The sequence below is a fragment of the Staurois parvus genome, unplaced genomic scaffold (assembly GCF_062004578.1).
Source record: "Staurois parvus isolate SC_StPar_1 unplaced genomic scaffold, SC_StPar_1.0 ptg000832l, whole genome shotgun sequence".
Classification (NCBI taxonomy): domain Eukaryota; kingdom Metazoa; phylum Chordata; class Amphibia; order Anura; family Ranidae; genus Staurois; species Staurois parvus.
The window spans coordinates 3550695-3564166 of record NW_028318628.1 but is presented as its reverse complement, the minus strand read 5'-3'; the positions used below and the strand labels follow the sequence as shown (position 1 = coordinate 3564166).

The 13472-nt window shown below is 41.7% G+C and overlaps 1 protein-coding gene across 3 annotated transcripts in view; it reads right to left on the bottom strand.

Annotated features, from left to right (window-relative positions):
- SHANK3 (SH3 and multiple ankyrin repeat domains 3) overlaps nucleotides 1–13472 on the bottom strand; it is a 464876-nt gene that overhangs the window by 166298 nt on the left and 285106 nt on the right. For all 3 annotated transcript variants that reach the window (XM_089655308.1, XM_089655310.1, XM_089655309.1), the window contains one exon: nucleotides 1990–2056. In XM_089655308.1, the coding sequence (XP_089511434.1) occupies nucleotides 1990–2056 (67 nt within the window). The remainder of the gene's footprint in view (nucleotides 1–1989; nucleotides 2057–13472) is intronic.

Genomic DNA, 13472 nt, shown 5'->3' with positions numbered 1-13472 from the left:
GTTGGCAGTTTTACCAAAACATGCAAGAGAATCAGGTAGTTCTTAAAGTGGTAGAAAACTCGTCTTTAATAATTTTACCTACAGGTAAGCTTATAATAAAGCTTACCTGTAGGTAAAATTAATATCTCCTAAACGTGAACCGTTATATTAGCCCATTTTGATATTTGGCGCATGCGCTCTGAAGGTACAGCATACCCGTGCCATTCCTTCAGAGCACTGTGCCGTGGCCAGGGACTCCAGCATGCATGCGCGCGAGTGACGTCATCACGACTCAGGTAGTCAGTTGGCCAGAGCATGCGAACCCGCAAGGAAGACTGGGTGAAGATGGATACCCGGGGAGCTGTGACAGTGCTCCGCTAGAGGCCTTCGTTTCAAGGTAAGTCCTTCATAATGTGCTAGTATGCAATGCATACTAGCATATTATGCCTTTGCCTTGCAGGATTTTTTTTTCTTGATGCGGTTTACTACTGCTTTAATAGTGTGAATTTTACAAAGAAGCACTATGGCTGTACCAAATTCAAAATGAATTACGAGAGGGGTTCAAGTCAAACCGGGACATTTGAGTTTATATAATAAAAGAACACATTTCAAGGAGTGGAAATTGCATTTATTTTTTTACATACTACCCTGCTACATTTATACAATTATCCCAGCATTTAACTAATGCCTGGAAAGCTTAGGCATAGAAATATTTGTCATTACTCCTGAACCATCCTAGGACAGCCTGCTTCACTTTGTCATCAGTGCTGAATTGCTGACGACAGAAAGATTAGTCTCTTGTGCAATTTCACGTCACGTTATGCATCAATTATACAGAATCAGGAGTTCCACATGCTGAATGTTCACAGGAATGACTGCTGTGGGCTGGGATCCACCACAGCCAGGATCATCACTGACGGACGTATGGCCATCTTTGAAACATTTACACCATTGCAATGTCTTACTGCGGCTGAACATCTCATCACCGTACTGTGCTTGAAGTCTTCTGTAGATATCTGCAGGCTTTATGCCTTCGTTCACAAGAAACTTCATCACCACACGCTGTTCCATGCACGCATTATTGCTGCTGTCTGCCATCTTGATTAACGGTCTCTGGACTGGCCCTCAACATGTGAGCCACCTATCAGTAATAGGACACACTTGCAACTTACTACTACATGAAGTACTGCCACGCTAGCATCTCTTTTTATACCTGTATAATTAAAAGTCCTGGTTTGACATGAACGCCTCTCATACCTCTAGTTTGTGGGTAGCACATTTAGAGGTAAATAGGACCAACACTAAGTTGGAGTATAGAGACAGGCAGTGTGCCTGTTTCTGTACTCTGTGTAGCAGAGCAGCATGCCTCAACTACCCCCTGCCATCTCCACCTGTCATTGGTTGGGATTGGCTTAACAGTTGACAGGCTCCTAGCAAACAGTGAAGGTGACAGTGGGCAGAGTATGATGGGCAAGCTGAGGGACTAGTTCCCCATCAGGTCCACTCTCTCCTTGTGATTGTCAGAAGGCAGTAGGCAGATTCTATAGCCAACAGTAGGCTGTCAATTGGCTATAGATCCACCCATTGTCTGCTGTCAATCACAAGGCGAGTGGACCAGATGGGAAACTTCATCTCTGCCCACTTTCAGCTTTACTGCTTTCTAGAAGCCTGCGGACTGTTAATTCAATGGCATCCAAGGTAACCAACTACAGGTAGGAAGGGGGTAGCGGCATGTTCGTGCTTTCCCCAAATTCACTTATCTGTATCTGACAGGTGGATGAATTTGGGGAAACCACTTACATTTGTTACATGGAGGCACCACAGAGTTCTAAAGAGTTGTAGATACTCAGATTTTTAATCTACAGGGCTTAACAAACTTCCATAATGACTTGAACTCAGGAGAAAAAGAAAGCACCAGAATATTGTAATGGTACAGTCCCATGCACATGCAGTGGAATTCTATCTTTTGTGTGTATGCATAAATGTGTGATGTTTCTTTCTGTCACTTACCAATGTCGGATTCTTTGTGGGTTTTGATGATTTCAGCAAGTTCAAAGTTTCCTGCAATAATTGCAACCTGTAATGAAAGAAAAGCACAGACAGTTGTTAAGACTAAACCCAAGTACTTAGAAATTGTATCCAGATTATATATAGATACAAACATTGTAGGTGCTGTCACTTACAATATACTTAATGAATATTATAGGCATACAAATAGGCGTGTGTATGTATCCGTTAAATGTAGGGGGGATCCAGGTGCTACAGATGTCCCAAAGCAAATGTTTAGAAACCATTGTATTCCAATACTGATATTACATTTTACCATTTTACTACATTTCCACATCATATAATACAGATATTAAAGCTGAACTCCAGGCAAGCAACTGTGCAGAAAAAAAACATGCTGCTGACTATTCCTAAATTGTGTGTGTTAAAGCCATACTTATATCCAGTGAGGTGACTGGCCTCAAATGATACACAGAGATGAAGCAAATCCTCTTACATAAGTTGTACCTGTTTATCTGCAATCTTATCTTCCCTACTGCCCTGAAAAGTGCTGAATTTATAAAGCTTGTCTGAGAGTTTAGAAAAATGTGGTAGACAGCTGAAATTACACACTGCAGAGCTCAGTGAGGACAGCCCTGAATGCTAATTGGAGGAAAGAGAACACCCCCCCCCCCGCCTCCACTCAGCTCACAGGAACAGAGCTGGAGGTCCTTTCCTGTCACCATTTTTCTCTTGTTGTCAGGAAAACTGGTCAGAAGTGATTCACGCTGACAGCAGAGTAACGAAGCAGCAGACAGAAACGACACTTTGTGCTCTTATTTGAGACACACTGTAGAGGGATATGCTTTTCATATTTCATGTCTGAGGTTTACAAACACGTTAAGCTCATATATATATATATATATATATATATATATATATTGTTTATCTGTTTATGTACTGTTTATCTGCTAAAGGATGCATAATTCCACCTAGTTTTGGACCCTTACGTACCCCTATCCTACAGTATAGGCAGGTTCATAACCTCCACTGCAGCACCAGCATAACTTTTAGTTTTTGCTAGTACTTCTGCCAGTTTTGACATCTATTGCCTGCAGCATACTGGACCATTTTTAAGGATCCTGACAGGGAAAACCAAACACTAAATCTGACAGGTCTTTGAAGAAGATACATTCCTTGTTTTCACTCAGTGAATAGGATTTATAAGTTTGCTGCATATCAATTCCGTTCAAAAAAGGAGCAGGGAAAGAGATTAACACCCCGGTCACACTGATCCAAACTTTGAAATAGTGCGACTTACAGTGAAGTCGCACAATTTCAAAATTGGATGACATGCCGATTTTAGGTGCGATTTGCAAGACATCTGACACAGATGTCTATGCAAATCTCACCAAAAGTAGTGTATGTACTATTTTAAAAATCGGTGCAGCTCCAACTACGTCGGAACCACACCAATATGACAGCTGTAGTTGCGAACAATAGGGTGCGACTTGCCATGCGATTTGCAAGTTGTATGGCATGCAGATCGCAAGCCAAGTCGCATCCATTGTGGCTGGGGACTAAGTGACAGACTGACTGAGATCATACCAGGGGCGGACTGACAACTCATGGGGCCCCTGGGCAATAGGGTGGCCCGAGTGGCTAAATGGTCAGTCCGCCCCTGGATCATACCTTCTTCCATGTTTCTTTCTGTCTCTCAAAAGAGCACTTCATCAAAACAAGACATGCACCTTACCATTTCCTAATGTGTATTTTAAATCAAAAATGGTGTCAGACATTTTGGATAAGTGTCTCAGGATGGTGCATGAGTAACGAACCATGGGTCATAAATGTAAAAGCAAATGTTTACAATGGTCTGGGCTCTCCAAGCACAAATTAGGCAGAGGTAAGGGGTTTATTTAGAAAGTTGCTTGGCATAGCTGGATATATAATAGGGATTTGTTTTAGGAAAAAGATATCCGCTCAACTTAATATGCAAATGATTCTATTTTTGCTTTTCCAACCAAATACTGTTAACAAAACCGAGCTTAGAATATCTCCACAGGAAACACTTCTGGGAGCTGCATACAATGCCATCTCTAATGATGTGTAAAAATATTGCCTCTGTGCAAAAAGGAAACGAGCCTTCCTGTAAATCAGGATGTAAAACATCTCAGTCAATGCGGTTGATTTACTAAAGGCAAATAGGCTGTTCACTTTGCAAGGGAATGTTCACTATGCAAGGGAGTTTTCTCTCAGCTTTGTGATGTGGTGAAAATAAACTTTGCAAAGAATACTCAATCATGTGCAAGGAAAATAAAAAAGCAGTATTCTTGCGCGCACGTGATTGGATCAGAAAGAGCTTCAACTCATTCACTAAACCAGTGTTTCTCAACATTTTTTTCAGTCAAGGCACCCTTTAAAATTATGGACAATGTCAAGGCACCCACTAAAATTATGGACAGTCTTGAGGCACCCCATTCTAGATGATAAAAAACGACTCTTATAGTTTTATATAATGCAGCAACATCCACACACGTAGGACACGACAGAGGTGATTTATTCTTCCAAAGCAAATACACTTTTGCACACTGACTAGTACTGACTAGTATTCCAATGTTTCTCTTCTCCCTCAGTTTTTCTCCATCACTGAGCTAATGTGACCCCAGCACTGATGGAGAGAGGCAAATGAGGGTCAAACAAGGATGCTGTGCTGGCAACTGACATGCTCCTTATCAACGGATGATGTCATTGGTTGTCAGGATGCCGGCAGTTAGAAGATCGTAATGGTGCACAATGAAAACCTGTGGGTTTGTGTAACTAAAAGGCAGGCTTGATCCACCGCTGGCTTTTATACAAGTATTTGGCAATTTTTAGACATTTTGCCAAGACACCCCGGAAGAAACCTCAAGGCCCCCCCCCCCCAGATGCCTGGCCACCCTGGTTGAAAGAGGCTGCACTAAACTATGGTAAGGTTAATTTGCAACGTGAACAACCTATATGCCTTTAGGCATCAACCCAATGCCTGAACACATACCTGTTATGGTAGAGATATTATAAGTGATATCCTTGACAACTTCTAAACTTTGTGAAATCTTGGGTTATGGTGCTCTTCTTCAGAATCTACTACAGACTCACCCATCTAGGTGCAAGTTTGGCATTCCAACTTTAAAAGCTAAATATTCCTTTCAGGTCAGTGACTTATGGAGTTGTTGTGGCTGAAGAAGAGCATGAGACCCCAGGAACTGTCAACTTCTAAAAGTAGAATGCAATGACAGCAGCACCCATATTCCCATTATGGCATGTCGTTTTTAAATAGTCCCTTCAATCCTGAGTCTAATGGGAGCACTTTTAAAACCTAACCCGCAAATTACTACTCTTTATACGGGCAGCACAGTGGCTAAATGGTTAGCACTTCTGCCTGGCAGCACTAGGGTCATTGGTTTGAATACCAGCCACAGCACCACCTGCCTGAAGTTTGCATGTTCTCCCTGTGTCTGCGTCGGTTTCCTCCCAGATTCCAAAGACATGCTGGTAGGTTAAGTGGCTCCTGTCTAAATTGCCCCTAGTATGTGTATGTATGAATGTAAGTAAGGGACCTTAGATTGCACGCTCCATGAGGGTTAGGCATTGATGTGAATGTACAATATATATGTAACACACCGTGTAAATTGATGGCACTATATAAGTACCTATAATATAAATTATTATTATTATACAGGATTTATATTGCGCCAACAGTTTGCTCAGCGCTTTACAATATAAATGTGTAAATATACTCAGGTGCACCTGTTTTACATATTTGAAACTATATGTAAGTTTGACAAAATTCTAGGTACACCCATTTAACACATTTCAAGCAATATGTAAATCTGGATGTGCATGCATGCATAAAACAATAATGGACAGTATTTACCTGAATGTACATATCATAGACTTACTTTTTCGTGATCCCTGTATCTAATGCAATGTGTACATTATACCTCTAGAGGTCACCTGATCCCCTACTAAAATTATACTATAGTAAGATCACAAACTGACCTAACATTTACTTCAGTCAAAAATATTGTCTGAACAGGTACTATGATTTGGACACCTGCAATATAAGAGCACACAGCATGAAACCTCCTAGATCTCAGCTCAAGCAGGCAAACATCAAAGAAAGTAAAGGCAGGACAATGGCCTCTAATCCCTAAGTGTTGGGAAACCCTAAGCAAAAAATAAGGTGTATCTAAGCAAAAAACAAACATAATATATTGCACTTTATGATTCCTTAGATATAGTGGCTGCATTAGGTTTCTTTTGCCTTTTTTTTCCTTTCTCTTCACCTGCTTTTCCTGTGCTTAACATACTTCCTGCTATAGTGTCACAATTACATAGTTACATAGTAAGTATGGCTGAAAAAAGACAAAAGTCCATCTAGTTCAACCAAAAAAAAAAGTTACAATCCTACACCCACCACTGATCCAGAGGAAGGCAAAAAACCCAGCAAAGCAGGATCCAATTTGCTCCTGCAGGGGAACAAATTTCTTCTTGATCCCCCGAGAGGCAATCAGATATTCCCTGGATCAACTTTACCTATAAATGTTCGTATCCAGTTATATTCTGTGTTTCTGAGAAACAATCCAGACCTTGTTTAAAGCAATCCACTGAGCTGGCCAGAACCAACTCTTGAGGAAGTCTATTCCACATTTTCACAGCTCTTACTGTGAAGAAACCTTTCTGTGTTAGGAGATTAAATTTTGTTTTCCTCCAGACGTAAAGAGTGCCCCCTTGTCCTCTGTGATGACCTCAGGGTGAATAGCTCTACACCGAGTTCACTATATGAACCACTGATGTATTTATACATGTTGATCATATCCCCCCTTAATCTCCTCTTCTCAAGAGAGAATAAATTCAGTTCCTCTAATCTTTCCTCATAGCTGAGCTCCTCCATGCCTCATATCAGTTTGGTTGCCCTTCTCTGTACTTTCTCCAGTTCCCCAATGTTCTTTTTGTGAATTGGTGCCCAAAACTGAACTGCATATTCCAGATGAGGTCTTACTAATGATTTGTACCGGGGTAATAAGATATCTCTCTCTCTCGAGTCTATACCTCTTTTAATACAAGAGAGGATTTTGCTCACTTTAGAAACTGCAGCTTGGCATTGCATGCCATTATTAAGCTTGTGATCTACCAGAACTCCCAGATCCTTCTCCACCATTGATTCCCCCAGTTGTACTCCCCTAATATGCATGATGCATGCATATTCTTAGCCCCCAAGTGCATAACCTTACATTTATCAACATTAAACCTCATTTGCCACATAGTTGCCCAATTAAACAGTGCATTGAGGTCGGCTTGTAAGTTGGAGACATCCTGTAAGGACGTTATTCCACTGCACAGCTTGGTGTCAACTGCAAGGACTGAAATGGGATTTTTAATCCCAGACCCTTTATCATTTATAAATATATTAAAAAGTAAGGATCCCAACACTGAACCTTGGGGTACACCACTGATGACCCCAGACCATTCAGAGTATGAATCATTAACCACTACTCTTTGAATACGATCTTTTACTCAGTTTTCTATCCATTTACATACTGATTTTTTTACGCCTGTAGACTTTACCTTACACATTAGCCGTGTGTGGGGAACTGTGTCAAACATTTTTGCAAAACCCAAGTATACAATGCTTGCTCACTCTACTGGGGAGGTTCACAACCAGTCAATCACAGCCATCTAAGAGGTAGACTGCCAGCTTCTGACCCTGCTTGCCACTTCTCAGGCAGGTCTCTCTCTATGCAGTTGCTCAGCTTCACTGTATGGCTCTGTCTGCCCATAGAACTCCTTCAGCACTGTCTTTGGCAGTACCTATAGTAGCTGCTAGTTTGAGACTTGGGTACTGCGGGTTGGCCCAGGTGTTGGGATTGTGGAAGCCCAGCAAGAACATGAGGAGGAATGGGGATTTCTTGGATCGTTTTCATCCAGTGGGAAGATTTCAGGTCTGGTGATTTAATAAGGGAGGCAGGAACTTATGCTTATTACTGACCCCTGTACACTGCATTACCTAATACCGACTCCTGCACTTTGCATTACTTGCTACTGACCCCTCAACTCTGCATTACTTTCTACAGACTCATGCACTCTACATTATTTCCTACTGACTCCTGCACTTTGCATTACTTGCTACTGACCCCTCAACTATGCATTACTTTCTACAGACTCATGCACTCTACATTATTTACTACTGACTCCTGCACTTTGCATTACTGACTACTGACCACTGAACTCTGCATTATTTTCTACAGACGCATGCACTCTACATTATTTACTACTGACTCCTGCACTTTGCATTATTGCTACTGACCCCTGAACTCTGCATTACTTTCTACAGACTCATGCACTCTACACTATATACTACTGACTCCTGCATTCTGCATTACCTACTACTGACCCCTGAACTCTGCATTATATTTCTACAGACTCATGCACTCTACATTATTTACTACTGACTCCTGCATTCTGCATTACTTACTACTGACCCCTGAACTCTGCATTACTTTCTACAGACTCATGCACTCTACATTATTTACTACTGACTCCTGCACTTTGCATTACTTGCTACTGACCCCTGAACTTTGCATTACTTTCTACAGACTCATGCACTCTACATTATTTACTACTGACTCCTGCATTCTGCATTACCTACTACTAACCCCTGAGCTCTGCATTACTTGCTCCAGACCTCTGCACTCTACATTATTTACTACTGACATCTGCACTCTGTATTACTGACTACTGACCCCTGAACTATGCATTACTTATCACCAACCCTTGCACTCTGCATTACTTATAATTGACCCTTGCACTCTGTATTACTTACGATTGACCTTGCACTCTTTACTTAAAGTGGCTCTAAAGACTGGAGGTTTTTTACCTTCATGCATTCTATGCATGTAGGTAAAAAAACCTTCAGTGTGCAGCTCTCCCCTCAGCCCCACCTTATATTTACTTGATCCTGATCTTGGACCAGCAATGTGCACGAGAGCAGTGGCTGTCCCAGGTCTCTCCTTGCTCAGTGGCTGAGATACTGCAGTGGGAAATATTGGCTCTTGCTGCTGTCAATCACAGCCAGGAAGAGGGCACAGAGATGGGGCCAAACCACGCTTAGTGTGTCTCAGACACACAGGCTACTCACGCACAACTGCTCCCAAAACAAGCAACTTGCTTTGGGGGCACTCAGCAGGCAAGAGGAGCCAGGAGTGCAGTTAGGGACTTGAGAAGGGGAGGATCACGTTTACTCTATGCAAAACCATTGCACAGAGCAGGTAAGTATGACGTTTTAAAAAAAAATCTAAACCTTTAGTGTCACTTTAATCCTTACTTCTAAACCTTGCATTACTTATTGCTAACCTCTGAAATCTGCATTTCTAATTACTGACCTCTAAACTCTGCATTACTTGCAGTATTTACTACTGACCCCAGTACTTTGCAATACTTATGATTGATCCCTGCACTCTACATGACATAATCTGACCCCTACACCCTGTATTACTTACTCCTGACACCTGCACATTGTCACATACGCCTGAACCCTGTACCCTGCATTACATATTCCAGACCCTTGCACTCTGTTACTTACTCCAGACTTCTGATCTCTGCTTTCCTTATTTCTGACGTCTGAAGTCTGCATTACATAGCCCCAACCCCTGCATTCTGTGTCACATACTACTGACCCCTGAACTCTGCATTACATACTTCTGCCCCCTGCACTCTTCATTACTTCCTGCTGACCTTTGAGCTCTGCATTACTTACTACTGATCCCTACATTCTGCTTTACATACTACTGACCCCTACACTTATGTTACATATTACTGTCCTCTGAGCCCCATGTTATTTACTCCTGACCACTGTCCTGATTAAAATCTATACTTCTCTGACAAGCTGAATTCAGGCCAGCCAGCCAGGCCAGAACGTAGCTCAACCAACTAGTCCAATACACAAACCAGTCAGCCAGGTCAGAATATAAAGCAGTCAACCAGACCAGATCTCAAGCCAACCAACAAGCCAGACAGCTGTGCCAGAACTCAGAGCAGAGCAAATACGGAAACAGAGTGACAGACAACCAGCCTGCCTCAGACCTAGGGTGAATAATTTTCTTCCAGCCATGAAATAAAAAAGGAGGTGAATGCCAAGTTTCTTACTGAAGCTACAAAAGGGGAGATTTACTAAAACTGGAGAGTGCAAACTGGTGCCGGTCTGCATAAAAAAACAATCAGCCTCCAGGTTTTATTGTCAAAGCTTACATGATCAAGCTGAAGTAACATAAATGGAGACACAGCAGTGCTTATCTGAGTGTAGTATTAAAATAAACGGTTTAATAAACGTGATGAAAACGACTCACAAGAAATATGGAAAGGCTTGCATGTCACATAATGTAGGCTCCTCCAAGCTCAATCTGCTCCGGGTCTTGTGAGTTGTTTACACCACATTACCACTTGTCCTCCTAAGGATTTACCCCCCATCCTGACCAGGCCATTTTTTTGTGTTACGGCACTGCATCACTTTAACCAACAAATGCACGGTCATGCAACGCTGCACCCAAATTAAATTTATGGCCTTTTTTTCCCAAAAATTGAGCTTTCTTTCGGTGGTATTTGATAGCCTGTGCATTTTAATTTTTTTTTAATTTTTGCGCTATAAAAAAAAAAACAACAATTTTGAGGAAAAAAACTAAATTTTTGACTTTTTCCTTTTAAACATGTCCAGTAAAAAAAATTTAAAAAATCAAATTTTGTCATAAATTCACGACAAAATGTATTCTGCTACATGTCTTTGCTAAAAAAATCCCAATACATGTAAATGTATTGGTTTACGTGAAAGTTCTAGTGTTTACAAATGGCGGTACATATACTGGGATTTATTTTTAAATTTATACTAGTAATGGCGGCAATCAGCGACTTATAGTGGGACTGTGGTGGACATTCTGACACTGGGGGGAACTGCCTTGGTGTCACTGACATCCCCAGTGACACCAATACAGCGATCAGTGCTAAAAAAAAAGCACTGACACTGTATTAATGGCACTATGCACAGCCATCCAAAGCAGTGTGCCCAAGCTGACAGGGAGAACTGTTATTAAACAAAACAGTTCTCCTCCTCGTTGGAGATCCACGGAAATCAAAAATAATCACCGGCCGGGACCCAGTGATTGACAGCCGCAATCACGAACGGCGGCGCGGGCAGGGCGCATGCACCGAATACCCAGAAATGCAAAATCATGTATATATATATATATATATATATATATATACACATACATATACATACACACGTGATTTTGTGCACCCGTGCCGCCCTGTAGCGGTATTTCTGCTATAGGGCGGTCGGGAAGCTTGGGAAAATTCTGCACATTGCAGCACATAGTGCAGTTCAAACGGGAGTGTTAGTGTCGCGGCAAAACGGATGCCTCTGGTCGAGTCAGGAGGAGTTGAAGCCTCCTATTCAAGTCTATGGTGCTGCTCCGCAAACGCCCGGCCGGCGTTTGCGGTGCGGTTGCGAAGCGGTTGCAAGGCGTTTGCGGAGCATTAACACCATTCAAACTTCATTATAGGCATTTGTGGGGCGTTTTTAATGCTTGGCAAACGCCTAGAAACCACCGCTAAACCACGCATGCAGCGTTTTTGGAGCGTTTGGAGCACTGAAAACGCTCTGCAAACGCCGGACCAACGCTTGTCAAACGCTATAGGGGCGCTTGGCAAGAGTTGGAAAATTAGTCAAGTGTGAACGAGCCCTAACTTGTGTTACGTTAAGGCAGCCCGTTGGCCAAACACACCAAAAATTTGAAAAAATGCACAGTAGTGCAACGTAGGTGCATAGGGGAAGATGAGCTTGGTTTCATTGAGAATGAATGTCAACTCAGTGCACCAACACAAAAAAAATGCATTTAGCGCGTTAAAACAATGCAATTGTATGAATCTGGCCTAAATGTTTATGTCTACATTGTTCATTGTAAAATAAATTTTTATTGCCTGTAAACATTTGTAACTTATGGGCAATTGATTCTTTTTTTGGTTGAAATACTGAACCCAGTTTGGTCAATTATGTAAATATTAACTTATTCACAACACTAGGTCTAATAGTGGACGTGCGGGAGGTACTGTATACTAAAACTGGTGCGCTCAGAATCTGGTGCAGCTGTGCATGGTAGCCAATCTGCTTCTAACTTCAACTTGTTCAATTACGTTTTGGCAATAAAACCTGGAAGATGATTGGTTTCTATTCAGTGCTGCACCAGATTTTGCACCATGCAGTTTTAGCATATCTCCCCCATGGTGTTACATCAAGCAATGTAAGTCGTCACCTTTCCAGACTTGTCTGTATTTTTATCACATTTCTCAAGCCAAGATTCCAATTGTTTCTCAGCAAAGTACTGAAATGTCTTGAAGTAGAATGTTTGTTTTTCTTTAAAAACCAACTTCAGCCTAAATATTTTTCTTTATTAGTATTGAATAATGCGGGGAAGGGTTTAGGGTCTTTGTTAGCTAAATTAACTGTATTTCCTTTCAAACTAAGGACATTATCTTGGTTCACAAACTGCCCAAGAGGGGAAAAGGCGACTTGACATCCACAGAGAAGATGGGAAAATGGACATTATTGCTTCATTTTTTAAAAGTAGAACTCCATTGTTCTTGAGCACCCCAAACAAAAAACACTTTTTAAAGTGGAGCTACACTACATCTGAGAGACACAAACCAAAAATGCTATTTAATTCATTTTTAATATTCAAATCAAACTCAGCCATTCATCCATGTCTCCATGCTTTTTTTTTTACTGAGAAATCATTTTGAAAAACACCCCATGGCATTTCTGGCAGTGGCCATCTTGAGTAAGGGTATATGATTCATGTATCATTTAATTCCTGGATTTAATTTAATCTGCCCTTAGCTCAGGCATAGGCTGAGCTGAGAACCCTCCCTCCTCTCCTGAAGACTACTGGTATGTATGACATCATTTGCCTAGTCATGGAAACCAGGAAGTAACTGAAGAAATGTAAAAAAATGTTTAGAACAAGTAAATTTGATATATTTTCCTATCTCTTTACTAATGCTTGCAGCATAAGAATTAAAAATAGTCAGTGTTGATTGAGAGGGTGAAGTTTTGCTTTAATTCACTTTAATATTCAAAGCAAAACTAATCCATCCACCCATGTCTCCATACTTTATTTTGCTGAGAAATCACTCTGGCTGTGGGTATCTTGAATAAGGGCAGATGATTCATGTAGCATTCAGGGGCGGACTGACAACTCATGGGGCCCCCGGGCAATAGGGGATCTTGGGGCCCCAGTGTCCTTACCCAAACTCAAAAATGCCTATGAAAAAGGTACCAGGGGCATCTCATGGGGCCCCCTACTGACCCCGGGCCCTCGGGCAGTGCCCCAGTTTCCAAATGGTCAGTCCGCCCCTGGTAGCATTTATTTCCTGGAATCTGTCTGCCCTTAGCTCAGGCATGTAGGTAGAAGGGT